The following is an 18489-nucleotide window of genomic DNA, read 5'->3' as shown; positions in this document are numbered from 1 at the left end:
AGCCTCAAGTAACACCAATGAGATTCTCTGCGTACCCCGTCTGACGACTATCGGTACTTTGACTACTTCCAACCTGTATACCATGGAGATATCAAATAACCCATCTAATCCCAACTTCACGATTCCTAATCCTTTGGTCGTTCCGATTAGTAAATTTTGCCTTTTTCTTTTACTTTCCATTTCAATCCTCCACGCTTCTCGTTTGACAACTTAATCTCCGCTGGGTTATCACCCTGTAACGAAGTACCTGAAAAATGATCTAGACAATATCCGAGGCAAAGAGCGCAACGTGGACATGCATGGCTGCACTGTCTAAGCATGGAAATTATGGCTTTCCAATGGTAATGGTAAGTGTCAACTCAGAAAGTGTAACGATAAATAAAGTTACACGAGCAACAATAAACTGTACAGTCTGTGCTAGTGAAATAACACGGGAGAAAGATAGAGAAGAAAATACGAAAAAAAGAGAAAAAATAACAAGGTACAGAGCATCAATGCCATCATGGTCTGATGAAACCGATCATTGTAATACATAACAATATTAATTATAAGCCTTTCGATCACGATCGTTAATTAATAGATTTAACGATTGTACACAATCTTATCTTGTTATATATTAAATTACAAAAAGGGTTAAAAATAATTAGTAAGAATCATCGAGTGATATGTATCTTTACGATATATATCTATACATTGCTTTGATAAGCCTATACGGTCTAAATGCAGAATATCATTTGTTACATTATGCATAAATTCATAAAGGTATGTACACACGTCCACGGGCCATCCCTGGTATCGCTTTATGCATAAGTTTTTTTTAGTTCATTTCATTTTACGCATTTCAATAGCGAGCCTGCATATTTATGACGCTGGTGGTCATGACGTTTTTTCTCTTTGTCACTCCTATTCATCCTTCGACGAGGAAAGTAGATAATGATCCGAGAATAATGAACAAGTCCTGGGCACCTATGTAAACTGCAGGAATAACTGTTAAACGTGTTAAACAAGCAAGATAAGCGTTAGAGCTTGATCCGAGTTGCAGGAGATATTAAATACGAATACGTCAGCCAAATAGCCTTGAGATTATCACAAAGTCATGACTATAATGGTAAACGAGTTTTCAATGTAAATTGTCAATTGGGTAATAGGAGTCGTTGATAAAGATACTATAGGATAATCGTTAGCATATTATAAAATTCAGCCTGTACACAGTCGACCATACTTACACGCGAGTAGTGAGCTTTTTCATGTTTGCTAATGAATATGGCAATTAATTTATCATTCTGTTAACATTTTTTTTTTTTTTACTTACATAATTGAACTGACGTACAATTTCATTGATACATAATGGGATACATCTGTTTGTAAAAATGCAAGTCAATAGCGATTTCATTAATCAAAAGACAACAATGGAAAGGCCAGTGCACGTTGCATAGCAATATATTATGCATCTTGCATATATACATATGTAATATGCATGTATATAAAAGTGTATGAAAATTGGTAAAAAATGATAAAAAAATTAATTGAAGACATTTTTATATAGATATATAAATGTATGTAGCGAGAGGGGAATGCATCGTAGTAGGCAAATCATCGTAGGCGTCCCGACGCTCGCGTCACGAAATTCGGTTTTTCGTCGTTGTCGCGTCTACGTATTCAGCTATATGTGTGAACTGCTACGTAAGCTGAAAATTATGTGAAATTCGAGGGTGGCGCGCATGTGTAGGACACGTGCTGATTCAAGGGTGGATGGTCGTATCTTCATTAAAGGTTTGTCAGACACTAAAGCCTTTACGTTTCTCGTGATTGTCGTTGAGTGAAAAATTTTCGAGCTGCGGAAACGTTCTGCCTTGTACATACGTAGCGTGTACTATATATAGCCGAAGATAAATATATACTCTGGCTATGAGCCAAACGAACACGCTCGGTCTGTGATTTCTGTTGGAGAGATCTTACCCCTGTAATAGTAGCTGTGTCAGTGCAGCAGCCGATTCCAAAGGACGCGCGAAAAGTGGAGACGCCATTAGGGGCGAGAGAATTTTTTTTTGAAAATTGTGTAAAATAGGAAAAAAATTGCAGGAAAGATACGGTGAAGAGGTTCGATAATTTTTAGTGGATTTTTTTTTCCTACGAGAGTCGATCAGTACGGATGGTGATGGGAAAGGATGCTGCGATGGATTTGTTGCATAAGGAAAATAGAGGACCGATGAGCATCTTTGCGATAAGGAAAATGACCTGGCCAGGCGTTTTTGATGACTAATTGCAAAAAGTCTGGGGATAAATTTACTCGTGTTGGATGGAACTGCATTTGGGTTAGCGACCCAACCGGCAAAGTGAGTTGGCCTGTGGGTTTTAATTACGTAAGAGTATACTTGGGGAGAAGAGAGAATCAAGTGCGTGTTATGGATTTTGGAATTTTTCTATTGTGCTTTGGGTCAGGGCTCTATTCTGTGGATTGATTCAATTGTCCTTCTTTTTTAGTTGTGTGATTCTGTCTTTTTCTAGTTGAATATTGGGGTCGCGAGTGGTTCGTTCGAGATTGCGAAACTCAGGTTTTTCCGAACGATATAATTTGGACTTTTCCAATTGTCGATTGAAAAAAGTTATTTTGAGTATTGGTGCTTTTTTGTGTTATTTGAGATTTTTGAATATCGTTCAAAGTGTCTTCGAGGAATTTTTGCATTTTTTTCTTTTGCCAAGAATATACAAACAGTGGATTTTTCAGTGTTTTACGGCTTTGAGTGTTTTGCACAAAAGTGATACGTTCCATTGTGTACTGTACGGCGAGGAGGAAAAAATACGAAATATGGAAACGAGCCATTATTTTGGCGGCAACATTAAAATTTCTTGATATATATTTATAAACTATTTAGTCAATCGGGAGCACGTGTGCTCCAATAAATAAGACTTTCCATAAACACGTAGTTATACAAGTTCCAAATAGTTGGAAAAAAATAAGTGAATAGGAAAAGACAAGTTGGATAAACCTATATGAAAAGTGATGATAGAATGTATCGAAAATACATGCAACCCGGATAGATCGAATTGCCAAGACCGATTCGAAATCCAACGATAAACAGATCCAAAAATAGACATTTGGCTGAGGTAGTGTAAAAAAAATCAAACGTAAGTGATCATTGACCTGCCAATGAGAAAAGGGTTTCACATCCTTAATAGGATTTCATTGTTGGTATAGTGAAGAAAAAGAGAGAGAAAGATGGAGGGACAGTGAAAAAGAAGAAAAATAAAAGAAACGTAATAATAAACCATTTTTACTTTCGTTAAAATCGATTAATCGGTATCGATGACTTAACGATCGGTCGATCATCGTCAATCGATACTCATAATACATAAGTCATTATTGAATTATTTTCTGTAGAATGCATCACTTGTATCCCACGTCAAAAGGAGATCCTTTGTGCCCTCTTGGATTTCATCCTCAGGTGCGATGGCCAACACGATGTAAACGATGTTTCAGGTATAATATATATATATACATTTAAAATGCTTAAATCTTCGATTAAGATACCCTGAGCATATTTGATTTTTAAAAAATGGACAAATTTTTTTTTTTATTTCTTTTGAATATATTTTCAATCCTATAGCAGAGAGACATTCTCTTACTTTAAATTGAATAACAACAAGAATAACAAGAAGGGTTAAGGCACCAAGAAAATATGCGGAAATGTCTTAAGTTCTGGGCACTTGGTTGAATACAAATTTAACAATTATTCTGCAAGGGTTCGAAGAACGATGATAATAATGATGCCCAACCGTATTCCATTCCGCATACGTAAAAGCGTTTATATGCTTTATGTTTCCGATACGAAAAACAATGTCGTGATGGTAAAAGAATGAGTCTTTGACAAAACAAAAAAAATTATTCATATCCTTTTATTTTCATATTTTTGAAAGACACATATCAGGGGGATACGCGTGATTTAAAAAAGATTTCGAATGACGCACGTGATTGAATTACGATAAAAAAATCTTGATCGTAAAAATTGTATATATTTTTTTATTTATTTTGTATACAAAGTGTCTCCAGGTTTACTTAATAATAAATGCATTGAGAATACTTTTTATAATTGGATTCAATAATATTTAGGATTTAATAATAAAAAAAAAGGATCGAATTGAATAATTAATAAACTCAAAATGAAGGCTGTGTTCGTTTTTGGAATAAACAAACAGTTCAGGGTTAACCACTAATAACCCACATAATGTGCGAGCCAGCTGCGCCCACGATGATATTTCCAAAAATAAGTCCATCTAAAATTCTATGGAAATCAGAGCAATTGCTCAAGGATACCGTGACAATAATATGCCAATTACAATTCGATTATTGTAGCTTTATTCGCAGTCAATGACTGTTCTAGATATTACGAATAAATTACAGACGCTTGATTCTTCGTAACAACGAAACAATATACGGAGGATTTTGATAATTTTTTATCGTTCAAAAAATCAAATCGCCTCGAAGGCCAATTCAATTTGTAAAATATTGAAGTAAAAATTGACATAGACCGAAGAAAATGAGAAGTCCAAAACTAAAGACTTGGCGTAATAGAAATTGTATAATTAAATTCAATAAATCTGTATTAAACGATTGTATATTGTTCTCAGAGATTACAAGGAGCACGTTGGTAACAAGAAAGGCAGTTTAAAGGACACCACAGCATCATCCCCAAGTCTGTCGCCATGGGAACCGTCTCAAGGACGGTGAGTATCATTTTGTCTAAATTTTCAATAAAAAAGTCATACTTTTATTTATTTTATAATTTAATGACATCTAATTGAAATCAGTGCTGCTGAAGCTACCGACAAAAGAACGTGGGCATCGACCTCGAATTTATCGAAGGAAGATACGAAACTTTATTCCCAACCGGAAGCCAAAATCGGATGGACATCGGCATCTGATCTTAGTAGTGTGGAAATTGACGCTGCTTCCAAATCGAATCCCGTTAGCAATGCTGCCCCAAAGAGCCGCTTGTATGCCGGATCGCAATCAGATAGTTTTAATTTCCGTCGATATTCGAACGACGAAACTAGACTCGATCCACCCCAAAAATTACAGATACAGGGTGTCATCGATAACAGCAATGGGACCACATCGAATACGGACGTTGAATTTATTATACAGGTACAATATTAATCAGCATAGTCATTACTTAGCGATAGTTGTTATTTGAATATTTATGTAAATCGATTGGGATTAGACTCCACCTTTCTATCTTACATAAGGTGATCGATGAGAAAGTGTTAAAAATAGATTATCATGACTTTCCAACGGGAGCACTGCTATTGTTATGATTTCAGGTGAGGAAGACTCAAGGTACTGATTCATCGAAATCACCATCAAAGTCATCGGACGTTTCAAGTAAAAATACCGAAGATGAGATATCCGAGAAAGGTGGAAAAACGGAAAAGGTAATTAATTTTTAAGATTCTCAAAGCACAAAAGTTCGATAAAATATATTAAACAAGGTATAATCGTAGAACGAGATTGAAAAGCTGAAAGCTCAATTGAACGATATGAGAGCAAGATGTGAAAAGGTGGAAAAGGAAAAGAGCGACATCTTGCTTCGTCGGTTGGCAACAATGGACACAGTGTCGAACAAGTCATCGAGCAACGAAGTGATGAAGCTTCAAAAAAGCGTTAAGGATTTGCAAGCTAAGAACGAAGGTATTTGAAAGAAAATAATAATAATAAAACTTATTTAAAAAAAAAATAATTTCACTATCATTCGTATCTATTCGTGAAGCTCTTACCGAGGAGAAAACGAGTCTGGCATCGAGAGTAAAGACCTTAGAGAAGGAAGCAAACACAAAAACAAGTAGAAACGAGAGAGACAGACAAAATGACGAATTACGTTCAAAACTTAAAGCAGCCGAGACGCTTTGCGAGACTCTGATGGATGAAAACGAAGATATGAAGAAGGAGATCAGAGAACTGGAAGAGGAGATATATGAGATGCAGGATAACTTCAGGTAACGTTGTATTTTTAGCAGGAGCATTCCTTATTCAGGACCCATGCCTTTGCATTCCGGCTTGATGCAGATCTGAAGATGCATTTAGATTCGTATCTAACTCCCCTGTAGAATGACTAGCCGAAAATTCATTCCACTGAATGGAATGCTCAGCTGGGATTTAAATGCATTTGGGGATCATGTCCAATTATAATGCAACACGATACGACGGTATAAAAGTATAAAAAATAAAATGCAATTTTTTTTACTTTTTATAACAATGCAAAAATATCCCACGTGATTTGTTGCTGCAGTTATTTTTATTGTCAATGCAATTTCTGCAGGGAGGAGCAGGCGGACGAGTACACGAGTCTCAGAAAGGATTTGGAGCAGTCGAATAAGAACTGTCGTATTCTTTCGTTTAAATTAAGGAAAGTCGAGAGGAAAGCAGAGCAATTAGAAAGCGAGAAGACGGACCTTGAGAAGAAGTACGAGGAGGTAACGAGGGAAAAAACGCAAAAAAAATTTTGTATCCAGCGTTTTTAAGTAGATAGAATTATCTGAATAAACTTTTATGCTATTATTATATTTTAGATGAAGAAAATTGAGGATGCTTTGAAAAAAATTGGTTCCGAATATAAGAATAGGACGCAGAAAAAGGCGACTGACTATACGACGAAGATTCAGCTTAGAAAAATGGTGGATGATATGGAGAAGGAAATTGGTAGATACTTTATTATGCTTTTATTATAACACGTGACTTTCCATTTTGTCTACTAGAATGGAATCGGTGTGATTTTAGTTGACTGAGAAACTTAGTTTCTTGTGCACTTATTGTTGCGCTTTCAGGTGACGTGGTTGGGATTCTTGCCAACATTGTTGTCGGTAAGGACGTCGAGGTGCCGAATATGACGACTTCGGACATTGTCACGAAATATGATAAGCTTTCGAAGGAGTACGAATTGCTGAAGCAAAAGCTCGAGAAAGCTACGAAGGAATTGGCTGCCGGTGATAATGAAACTCGAAAAGTTGATAAGGGAAAATCTGCTGATGATAACAAAAACACCGATTCGCAAGGATGTAAGGAAGTTTGTGATATTAGGTTCGGAGATATGTTAATATCGATAATAAATTTTATAGTGAAGAAAAAATTGGACGAAGCTGTCAGCTCGAGGGAAGCAGAAAGAAAAACTTTCGAGGTTGAAAAATCTGCATTGCAAGAGGAAAAGGAGAAATTGAAGTCGAAATTGTTGTCATTGTCAGCAGAAAAGCTCAAAGTTTACAATGAAGTTGTGCAACTCAAAAAAGATTTGGGTACTTGATATATTTTAATTCGATATAAGGTATTACTTTCATTAATCATTGTAGATTTGAATCAATTTTTTTTTCTTATCAACAGAAATCGCAAATTCATCAGGAAAGGATAATGCCAAGATGGAGTCTGTCTTGAACGATCTCAGAAAGGAGCTGTCACTTGAGAAAGAGAAATGTAATAATTTGCAAAATGACTTGACCTCTTACATGGAACGTGAGAGTCGTATAACGAAGACACTCGCCTCTGTATGTGATGTTTATTATTTATTTAAGAAATGCCGATAAATAATGAATTTGATTCTTACGCACATATTTGAATTTTTACGACTTAATTGTTGCACGCAAAACAGGTTGAGCTTACAAAAACTCAACTGGATGGCGAATTGAAGCGAGTCAAACAGGAATTAGAGAACACGAAGTCCTCCACATCTACGAAAATGGATGGAATCCTGTCGGAATTGGCCGATGTAAGAAAAGAGAAGGAAAAGTTAAAGTCACAATATGAAAAAGAAATAGAGTCGAAAGAGTCGGAGATAGGTACTCTTAAGAAAAAAATCGTGACGTTAGAGAAAGCTGGCTTGAATGCAAAGAAGATGAATGAATTGAAGCAAACCTACAATGAACGTATTTTGAGTAAGTTAACGTGACGTGACGTATAATAGATAAGAAATAAATTCAAATTAATGAAAATGTATAACAATTTGTCTAGATCTTGAAAACGAGGTAAAGAAGTCTCTTAAGGATTATACTGATCTTAATTCTAAGTACACTACATTGTCAGAATTAAGGGGACACCTGGAAAGTGAAAATCAAATTTTAGGCAGGTAAATATTGAATTTTTATTCGCAACAAAATTCGCACTTTTATGACATATTTTTTTTAATAGCAAACTGTTGGATCACAAACACGATTTGAGTAGCAACAAAGCAGAACTAAGAGCAATACAAGAAACGTTCAAGAAGAAGGAAGCCGAGTGGGTGTCAGAAAAATTGCGATTTGAGGTAAATAATATAATATTTTAAAAAGCAACATTACTGAATATCCAGCAGGAGTTAAAGAGTCTTCGATTTGATAAAGATAATCCCTGATTTTCAGGAACGTTTACGCTATTATGAAAAATCGCCAAACAAATCAATAGAGGAGAACAAAGAAGAAATCAATAGGCTGAAAAAAGAGAATAGTTCACTGACAGAACAGCTGGCGGACGTGAGGAAAATCGTAAGATTTACTTGACCATAAAGATATAACTTTTACAATGACAAACTTATATATCTCAATTATTTCATGTTTTTCCAGAATGAAGATCTGACAAGTAAACTCAAGGACTACAATAGCGTATCGAAAATACACCGTAATTTCTCAGCTGATACTTCCGCGCTCGAGTCGGAATTAAGAAAAGCAAAGAATGCCTTATCGAATGCGGATCGCCTACGAAAAGCGGACCTAGCACAGTGCAAAATGCGTTATGAGCATCGAATAACAGCGATTAACGACGAAATACAATCGATACAAAATCAATTGTCTCGATACAAGAGAGAGCGCGATACCTACAAGCATATGTTGGAGGGTGCTCAAAAAACAATAGCTGATTTAAAAACAGTAAGACAACGTAGACAATCTACGACCTCTACTGGAAAATCGGACGAGGTAATAATTGATCAATAATTGAAAGTGACTGATTATCAGTGAAATAATTGCAAAAAGATACGTAAATAGAAATTTATAATAATTACAGGACGAAGAAACGTTGGCATTAAACATTTCAGTACTGGAGAAGCAGATAAGCTGCATGGAGGATGAGCTTTCTGAGAGTCGATTGGAAGCATCAAAACTGAAGACTGAATTAGTTTCAGAAAAATCCGCTTGGCAAGTCAAATTATCTGAAATGCAATCAAGAATCAATGAGGTACTTAGAGATTTCTCCTATTAATTAAACTATCTCAAGAGTAATATTTATATTGTTAAATTAATTAAAATCAAACGCAGCTGGAGGAAGAACGTATATTAGCCAGTGGCAGAACAAAAATTCCAGGATTAAAAGTAAGAATGGAACTTGCTTGGCAAAAGGAAAGAGAAGAACAACAAAGACTGCTACAAGAAACTACGACACTTGCTCGAGACTTACGGCAAACGTTATTCGAAGTACGTCAAAGAAAATAAATAAATAATAATCAATACACAGAATTCCAAATACTAATTAGGTACATTGTCATAATACAGATTGAAAGAGAACGAGATAAAGAACGTTTAGAGAACAAGAGGAAACAGGATCAACAAAAGAAAATTTTCGACGAAGAGAAAGAGGAAAACAAGAAGAAGTTGATAGAGGTAAAGTAAAATTTTTAATAATGCTTATTCTTATTTATAACTGATTTTCTTTAATACAGTTGCAATGCGATTTATTGGAGCTGCGAGATGCGCACGCGAAGCTGCGCACAAGTAACGAAAAAATGAGACGAGAAAAAGAACGTCATGAGCGCGAGCGGGAGGAATTGCGCGATATAATCGCGAGCAAGCGACGGCAGGAACAGAACGAAGCACGAAATGTGAATATTTTGTTGCAACAAGTCGACGATCTTATGAAACTCTTCCCAGAGTTGAGCACCAAAATGGAAAATAAGACACCGGACACGTACACTCCTACGCCACCACGGAGATTGAAGGTGAATGTGAAAAAAAATAAAACAAAAATTATATTTTTTTGTGGTTTCATGGTGATATATTTCATGATGAAAATTAAATTTATCTTAGGGACCAAAGTCAAGGGAGTCTTCGCCAATGTTAGAGTCCAAGGAAGACATTAAGGGTACGCGATGTGAATAATACATTTTTGTTATTGCTGAATGTAACAATAAATTGTGCTTGTTATCTCAGGATCCAGTAGTAATTTAGGAGGACGAACGGAAAAATTGGAATACACTATTGGAAAGTTGATGGAAGTCGCTAAAGAGTTGCAACAATCGAAGAAAGCTAGTGACGAAAGCAGTTCCACGAAGACTAAGAAATTCGGGAAGAGGTATACTTCTTGTACTAAATTAATAAGTTTCTAGGTACTAACTTATTATTCTCCGAATTTTAGATCTACTTCTATCGATAATGACACTTCGAGTAGGACTACTCCTAGTAGATCCATAGGTGACAAAACTCATAAACCCAGTTTGAAGAGAAAAAGTCTCTCGTTGGAACAGACTTCCGGAAAGAATGATCAAGTAAGAATATAATACTATTTATATATTATTGTAGCTCGAGTCTACATCATTGTCATTTTTTCATTCAGATTATTTGGGGCACCGACAGTAATGTCTCTAGTATGCAGTCATTGGACGGATCGGAAATGGGCGATCCTCGCCATTTTAGTTTACAAAGGGATTCCAGTGTTGACAGGTATAAACATTTCTTACGTAAAAAATGATGAATATTCAATATAACTATCACATGATTATTTTTGTAGTCGTCTTTCGGGAGGATCCACAAAGAGCGAAATGCTACAACGCGACAAAAAATACAGCAAAGGAATCATAAGAAAGATCACTACAAAACTGACAAAATCAGCCAGTGTTGATGATCCAAATAGTTCCTTTGATTTCTCAATTCAGGTAAGTCAAAAATCGATGTATATTAAGCAACAATTAATACAGAGTATACATTTTCATTAAAGAGGACTGAATGATCAATAAGTATCCTACTATTTTAGACTTCCGGTTCCGAAGCGAGTATCAACGAAGAGGGTAAACGAGAGAAGAAGAACTTGAAGAAAAAGCTAACGGATATGTTTAAAAGAGGATCCCGCAGTAACAGGTGAGTAAAGTAAAACTATGATCAAACGAAAATGATAGAAAAGAAGTTTAACGAGTTTAACAAAATAATGGTATTCGATTTAATAGTTTGGATAGAAAGGCTGGTTCACAAGATACAAGCAGACCGTCTTCAAGAACGTCAATGGTATCCAAGACGTAATCAAATTGGTCCAAGTGATTTTGAGAAGCCCTTTGAAATAAATTCATATTACGACATGTACATATACGTACAAGAATACATGATGCCGTAGGTAAGAGGATTCGAGCCGAAAGGTGGTAATGATATTCACATATGCTCGAATCTCAGGTATTGCGTAAATATATAATTCTCTATTTGAGGAAAACCCGCAAAAACGTATCATGAGTGTATCATCATAACTATGCATCATTGATCTTTAGAATTCCCCACGTGTGACTCTCCAAAAACTAGGATCTTTTATCCATAAGTATCCAAAGACGCGATCAGATTATTCGGCGGAGTATTAAAATATACAAACGTTATGAAAAATGTATGAAAATATTTTTAGATCTGGATTAATTGCTAATCACAATTCAAATACAAAATTTATCCTATCGCTCAAGAAAACCTCCAAAATCCATCATTTCCTCTCCAACTTCTAACGCGAGGATAAATTATGATAGATGTAATAAATTGATATACGCAGAATCATCAGTGCGTGTATATACAACAAACTGTTAACACACCTAACATGTAAATAAAAGTCTGCATAAAAATCATGTGTTCGTCGTTAAAAAAAATGAAGAAAAGTTGGATGGGATTATCTGAACAAATAAAATAAACTATTCGAACTCGAGAAATTCAGTTCTGATCTTGCTTGTCACGTCTCTCCTTACGCAGTATTTTTCCGCCTATCCTCCCTTAAACCTATCTTTATTCTGCTTCTCTGTTTTTCGTTTCTATCTTTTTTGAGCTTTCCTATTCGCACTGGCCTGTCTCCTGTATCGCCATGGGCAAATCTACCTTCTTATCCCCACGAGCACCAAGCGGTCCTCCAAGGAGAATTCCCTGAGTTACCTTCACCACTTGTGCCGTTGATAGGAGGAAAAGCCATATCCTCTATCCTGTCGCCCAGTCGCCCAACATCTCCTGGCGCTCCCGTTATCAGTGGTCCCCAGAGAAGACACCAGGGCCCACACATCGCTAGATCCTGCACTTCGCACGGAGTATTCACGATCGGACGCATTAAGGACTCCTGCACTCGGCTCGGCCCGCTCCGCCTATCTTTCGCTACCAGAATTTTTTTAGATCTTTTGTGAATATATCTGAAACAATACCCGTCTAGGCCTCTTGTCTCGACAGTCATTTTCTCGCTTACCGGGACTGAATGTCGCTCCAGTCCCTCTAAGTAAAAGGACGATAGTGCCGGACACGGCACTCGATACGGATATCCGTTTACCCCTTCCGGATGACGGGCCTTATTGGAAACAAGGGACGCTCCATCATTGGCGTACCAAATTAATTTCGTTTTCGCTAATTGTAAATATCTTCCATGACGGTCCCATGAGAGAATGCCACTTTCTGACGATTTTATGCTCACTGTATTTTTTCTGTTTTTCTGTTAAATTGTTTATGCAAACATTCTACCTGCACAGTAGCCCTAATCTTCGTGTATCCCGTCTGCGACTCTTTCCAATCGCCGAAAAATTCTACGTGCGAATCTTATTTGTTCTCGCGTTTGTAGTGTTACCGTATTTATTGAAAAGTTAATTCATCGTTTTTTTCAATATTTAAATAAAAAATTTAAGTTCGCGCAAAATCTATTTCGTCATCCATGACGTAATCGTGAAATTTACTTGAAATTCTAGCTACTGCTCTTTTCAAATAAATACAGAGACACAGTTGCCAATAGTTAATATATATTGAATGTCGTTAATAACCATTAATCGATCAGCGTAATAAGATCGTGTAATAATCGATAAACAGACCTCTCATCACCCAATAAAAAGAGTGTTATCATCCAGGAATTTATAAGTTGGTATTTCCATGTTAGTTGGCGCCGGTCCTTTGCGCGTGCGACCAGAACCATCGAAATGGGAGCCATGACAAGGACAAAAATATCCTCCGGGGTAATTACCTGCATTAGGAATAGGAACGCATCCTAAATGCGTACAGATACCAACGATTACCAACCATTCTGGACGTTGAACGCGTTGATCATCCGTTTCCGGATGTCTTAGATCAGCCAAATTCACAGCGCGTTCTGTATTGATAACTTGTTGGGTTCTGAAACAGTTATGCATGAGTAATACGTATCGACTAGAGACTAAAGTTATAATTATAAAACTGATCCGAGAAATATATTGAAATGTAGTAATTAATTTTTCTACCTGTGTGTGATGAAAATTGGCTTTCCACGCCATTTGACAATCATTGTTTTACCCTCAGGTATATCGGTTATGCTGACGCTTGTTGATGCGGTCGCCAAAACATCTCGGGCTGGACTGAGGAATAACACGTATTGCACGAGATGGGCCTTACAGCCGTACAAAGTTCCAATGCCTCCGACTGTATCAATGAAAAATGGGACCAAGTTTTCATCTGTTAATTCATTCTTAAGCCTTGCGTGTAACGCGGATGTCGAAAGATACGTTGTGATGTCACGCTCGACCTAATTGCGTAATGAAAAACACACCAGCAAGATTTCTATAGTTTCCAACCAGGAGGAACGAATAAATCTTGTGGATGACAAATGCTAAGAAATTTTAAATAGACGAATGACTCTGCTCACCAAATGAAAAGAGAGACATGATGGCACGACGATTGTCGACACTCTCTGATGATAGTGCGTTTGGATTTTCTAAAGGTTTTCGACGGTATTCCTGAAAATTTGGTTTTGGAATGTCCGTGTGTGCTGGTCTAACTTGATTTGACGTTTCTGATGGGATTTAGCGTTGGTACAATTAATGCAATTATATTTGCTGTTTTGATACTTACTGAAATCATATTGAAAGAATGTTGATGGTAAATAATCTTGAGCAATTGCTAATGCATAATTGGGGAGTTTTAGATTCGTTGATATTTTCCTGAGATTCATGTTGTACTTCCTACGGGATAGTGATTAAAAGTTTTGCTTAGATTTCTGGCGAAAAAAATTCAAGCTGATGATGCTTCATTGACGTATGATTGCTGTCAAATTTAAGTTCAGATGTGCACGCGAATCGAAGTTCCACCAATGGAGACTAGTGAAAAAGCTCAATGTGGCTGGAATGATATACTGAATGTATTTTGAAAGAAACAAAAATTTGATTTCGACGATTCGATACTCACGACAAATACTTAAAAAAAGTGATACAGACAATTTTTAATAAAGTATACTTTTTTTCAGAAATATTAAAATAACAGTTTCGACGTCAATAATATTTGGTCATTTTTGAGCTATTCTTCATACGCTTCTCCTAACCTTTCTATGTCTTAAATTACGAAAGTCCGATTCAGTACTTGCTAAGTTTTCAATACTTTCCGGATCAACATGCCAATCTATAGTTGTAGCTACCGATTCATCCGTATGCTTTTTGCAGCAATAAGTAAATACACTATGAACAAGACATTCTAGTAATAAAACAAAGAATCCTATCAGTAGACCAGCCCCAAATACAAGAAACATCCCCTGAACATCATCTAGAGTTAATTGACGTTCCTCAACCGGTGTCAGGCGTAGCGTAGGACCTTTGGTGACCTAATCGAAAGTAGAAATGATTAATTCGCATAAAACTTGCCTAATTACAGAGGTATCGATTAATTTCGAAAGTACAGGTGTCTACTGGTCATTTCTACAATTCACTATTGACTCACTTGTAGTAACTTTCCCGTTGCTGTACGCTGTATGTCCCACTTAACGTCCTGAACGATCTTCTCAACGAGGCCGGTCTGTTGTGCTCGATAAATCACGCTACTGAAAGCCTCCGTGTAAACCGATTTACGTGGTAGCACGAAAGTCACGCCGAATTTCATGAAACACTCGTGACTGATATGCATAAGAGATCTCTTGGTTATCCAGCTGAACGAAGTTTTTAAAAAAAATGTATAAAACGGGTCTGACGAACATTTCGTAAGATCGGTAGTAGATTTCATTCAGAGTTTCATAAAAGAACAATACATAATATAGATAGTCAATCCAATAAATATACTACCTTGGAGTAAAATTAGCCTGGACTATGTATTCCAATAATGTTTTAGACCCTAAAAATGCATATGGCCAGAAATAAGCTCGACTGACATTCCTGACGCCATCTTCGACTGAAGGAATACATTCGATATTTTTTAATAATTTCTGAGCCATTGGATCGTCGATATCCTCGAACCACTTTTCCCATCCATCATGATCTAGAACAGCGATATTGTTTCAATATAGATTATGCGTGTTCTTATTAATATATAGTTTACTACCCAAAGTTCCAATTCGATATCTGTATCTGAGAAGTTGCTCAACCGTTTCCATTGCGGTTGGATAGACGGGCACAGTGATGAAGGCGATAATAGAGCTGGTATAGCAAGACGTTACAATGATAGTAAATACCCAATAAATACCTGAAAACAGTAATGAATTAGATTGAAAATGGTTATAAGTATCTCGTGAAGTCGGTAATGATCCTATTTAGGTAAAATACGTATTCGTTTGGTATAGATGGCTTCATGGGTCGGTGGGTAACGGTCTAACGATAGGTAAGAAAGGTATACCGGCTGAGCACGGAGAAACGAATGGAACGAGGGGGGAACCGTCGGGAAGTTAGCGCGGGAAAATAAAAATTTTCTGTTTTAATGAATATTTATTAATCACTGCATATTAGCAGTGGAGCAATTACGGAAACATATGGAGCATTTAAGGAGCAATTTTTTAAGCATTATAAACATACAAATTTTTATTTTCCGGCGTTAACTTCCCGACGGTAACGAGGGAACAATAAAGAAAAAAAATAAGTGAAACCGACTGTACTCGTTGGAACGATTTTCACGCTTCGCCGTACCAATTAGAATCGCCGTAGAATTCTTTCCTAGTCCGTAGTTCAACAAAGGATTTTTCACAGTGAAGCAGTTCGTAAATGTACTGAACACAAACCAGAACATGTCGCTTGTCCTGCTCGGATGGGTCAGCAGAGATAGTAGAGAGTATTCGCTGTTCATTGTCAACGGAACAATTGCAAGTAAATATGAACATGTCAATAGAATCCAGACAGTTATTTGAAAAGGACCAAGAACGGCGCGATATCTATAAAAAGAAAATTATAGTTTTTTGGCATAATGTTTTTTTCTTTGCTGGGTGCCATCTTTACTTGGGTAATGCAGTAGATGCAAGTGATAAAAATGACGCGCAGTCTTCAATGTGACCAAAAGAAGTGTCGAAACGAGAGGTTATGTTCGTCGTTTTGTAAATTCCACCAATAGCTATAGAAGCCAAGCCCATTCTGATGTCATTTGTTGCTGCAGCGATTGGACTGGAGGGAAAATATATATTAATGATCCTCATTGCTATATGTTATACAAGTACTTAGTTATTAATTAGAGCCACCTAAGTGTCGTTGATGTTGGCGGACGAAAATCTGCTGTAAAGTTTAATATGTCACCGAGTAATTTGATTAAACGTACGTCGATTCCATCCCACGCTATCTCATCGGTACCGGCAATAGCTCTGCACAATAAAAAATAATTTATATAAAGAAATTTCTCTTGTAATTATAGAAATGAATTAACTGGTAATATATTGAATATTAAAATATATATTACTTCCTTATAGCGAATGGCGGTTGGTGTGCGGTTGATATTAAAATCCTGTGACCTTTGAAGCCATCTTGTAATTTATCCGGAAATAGTAGAACGTGTGGCTTTGTCAATGAATTATTGATCCAAGATGTCAGTAAGATTGCTTTACTCGTTCCAACGCCATCCAGATATAATTTATGTGTATACAGCAAATATGCATTTTCCTGATAAACGATAAATTTTAAGTGTTTATTTATATAAATCAAAGTGAAATATTATTTGATTATAGTAATCGTTTTAAATTTTATATATTCCTTTCACTTACATTTCTCTTCTTACGGGCACTTTGTGTGATGATTAGTAAATTAATATATGATTTGGATGTGTGACTTCTCAAGAAATCATTAACTAACCAAGAAGTTGCTGTAGTGACGATAACTATTTTATTGGTAGTCTCGCGATCGATAGCGTACTTTATTGTTGATAAATTTTCAAGAAAGAGTATATAATTGTAATTTTTATTATTAAAGGCAATTTGTGTTTTATCGACGAGTGAAAAGTTGAGACTTTTGTGAACGAATGTTTGTGTGATTTTTGGAAGGAAATGTGGAAGAAATTCGCTATTTTCGAAGTGAGCGTCGTAAATAATTATAATTGCGCAATCATCGAAATATTTATTAATAATATGTACCAATAATCCAGCGAGAGCTTTTGATTCGGAATTATTTCTTAGTATATTCTTCGTAATAGTTCCACAATTTACGTAATATAAGATATTGACAAGTATGGCTAATAAAATTAATATTTTCATTGTGAAATATTAGTTTTCACTATACAATTTTGCAGTAGGAGAGAGTCAAGCGTATCGTTTTATATTTCTAAGATTTTTGCCTTTGGTTCGATGATCAACGAGTTTATATAAGGGATAAAGATATATACCTCCTATTGAATTTATATTGTTCCATTACAATGAAATAATGCCGAGCATCAATAATATAGCGTTCCATCTATGTGGAATGATATTGATTTCATTCGGTTCCAATAATTGAGAGTCACATGCGTGTTCTAATATTATGATTGAAAAAATATCAGAAAAAATCATATATAGAGAGATTTGGTAGAGTCTCGTATCAAGTTACATTATTTAATATTTATAGAAGAAGAAGGAACCCTACTTAAAAAAATCTATTAAAATCGAATGAAAATAATTAGCCAGAAGGAATCAGATTTGTGCATCGGGAATTTGTTATCAAATCTTATAGATATTTATTACTATGAATTAATGAAATTTCCATTGATTTCAATAAGAAATGTATTGTTTATTAGGTAACCTAACCTATAAAATCTTATTAGATACTATTACGTATTTATTACGAATAATTTTTAATAGGAATACAAATACCTTCGATTGCCTTGATTGAATCCGATGATAATTGAATCGGATATCTATTGGTTTCATTCATTTTATAATAATTTAATAGACTTTTTAACAGTCATAAAACATTTGGTAACCGGCTGCAGTTAGCGCATGTTTGGTTGAGTGCTTGAATACTGTTTTACATATAGAAACAATCTCACAAAATAAAACTTGGACCATGAAAACCAGCTTATTGGTAATCCTCCTACTCATCTCTGGCATTAGATTATCCTGTTAGGGATTAATCACATTTTCAAACGCGCGTTCAA

At 35.9% G+C, this 18489-nt stretch overlaps 3 protein-coding genes across 8 annotated transcripts; 1 reads left to right on the top strand and 2 right to left on the bottom strand.

Annotated features, from left to right (window-relative positions):
- The first annotated feature begins 1660 nt into the window (after positions 1-1660).
- LOC107264353 (titin homolog) lies at positions 1661-11903 on the top strand. 3 transcript variants are annotated; one of them, XM_025081197.1, is made up of 30 exons: positions 1959-2336; positions 2729-3129; positions 3200-3258; positions 3383-3481; positions 4630-4725; positions 4810-5146; positions 5323-5433; positions 5503-5689; positions 5769-5994; positions 6318-6471; positions 6568-6697; positions 6823-7053; positions 7114-7287; positions 7373-7533; positions 7638-7920; positions 7997-8111; positions 8174-8288; positions 8383-8505; positions 8584-8934; positions 9023-9193; positions 9274-9429; positions 9508-9615; positions 9675-9950; positions 10039-10093; positions 10162-10303; positions 10367-10496; positions 10565-10671; positions 10739-10883; positions 10982-11085; positions 11172-11903. In XM_025081197.1, the coding sequence occupies exons 4-30, from the start codon at positions 3384-3386 to the stop codon at positions 11242-11244; spliced, it is 4359 nt and encodes a 1452-aa protein (XP_024936965.1). In that variant the 5' UTR covers positions 1959-2336; positions 2729-3129; positions 3200-3258; position 3383; the 3' UTR covers positions 11245-11903. The 3 variants fall into 3 exon arrangements, with proteins under 3 accessions (XP_015588019.1, XP_024936965.1, XP_015588016.1); XM_015732533.2 differs by lacking the exons at positions 1959-2336; positions 2729-3129; positions 3200-3258 and adding an exon at positions 1661-1773; XM_015732530.2 differs by lacking the exons at positions 2729-3129; positions 3200-3258.
- A 303-nt stretch (positions 11904-12206) lies between these two features.
- On the bottom strand, positions 12207-14181 carry LOC107263875 (cytochrome b-c1 complex subunit Rieske, mitochondrial). 3 transcript variants are annotated; one of them, XM_025081199.1, is made up of 5 exons: positions 14041-14181; positions 13835-13981; positions 13434-13611; positions 13237-13329; positions 13041-13180 (listed from the first exon to the last, which is right to left on the bottom strand). In XM_025081199.1, the coding sequence occupies exons 1-5, from the start codon at positions 14138-14140 to the stop codon at positions 13177-13179; spliced, it is 522 nt and encodes a 173-aa protein (XP_024936967.1). In that variant the 5' UTR covers positions 14141-14181; the 3' UTR covers positions 13041-13176. The 3 variants fall into 3 exon arrangements, with proteins under 3 accessions (XP_015587012.1, XP_015587013.1, XP_024936967.1); XM_015731526.2 differs by having other exon boundaries at positions 12207-13329; XM_015731527.2 differs by having other exon boundaries at positions 12207-13329; positions 13835-13925; positions 14041-14174.
- A 270-nt stretch (positions 14182-14451) lies between these two features.
- Positions 14452-18480, bottom strand: LOC107263874 (ionotropic receptor 21a). 2 transcript variants are annotated; one of them, XM_025081198.1, is made up of 10 exons: positions 18206-18480; positions 17129-17275; positions 16828-17027; positions 16613-16732; positions 16377-16538; positions 16035-16312; positions 15493-15633; positions 15237-15429; positions 14899-15103; positions 14452-14782 (listed from the first exon to the last, which is right to left on the bottom strand). In XM_025081198.1, the coding sequence occupies exons 1-10, from the start codon at positions 18260-18262 to the stop codon at positions 14489-14491; spliced, it is 1797 nt and encodes a 598-aa protein (XP_024936966.1). In that variant the 5' UTR covers positions 18263-18480; the 3' UTR covers positions 14452-14488. The 2 variants fall into 2 exon arrangements, with proteins under 2 accessions (XP_024936966.1, XP_015587011.1); XM_015731525.2 differs by lacking the exon at positions 18206-18480 and having other exon boundaries at positions 16071-16312; positions 17129-17836.
- Positions 18481-18489: the final 9 nt, after the last annotated feature.

This window comes from Cephus cinctus, unplaced genomic scaffold (assembly GCF_000341935.2).
Source record: "Cephus cinctus unplaced genomic scaffold, Ccin1 Ccin1_scaffold0168, whole genome shotgun sequence".
Taxonomy (NCBI): domain Eukaryota; kingdom Metazoa; phylum Arthropoda; class Insecta; order Hymenoptera; family Cephidae; genus Cephus; species Cephus cinctus.
The sequence above is the reverse complement of the archived record's forward strand: the minus strand, read 5'-3'. Positions and strand labels throughout refer to the sequence as shown.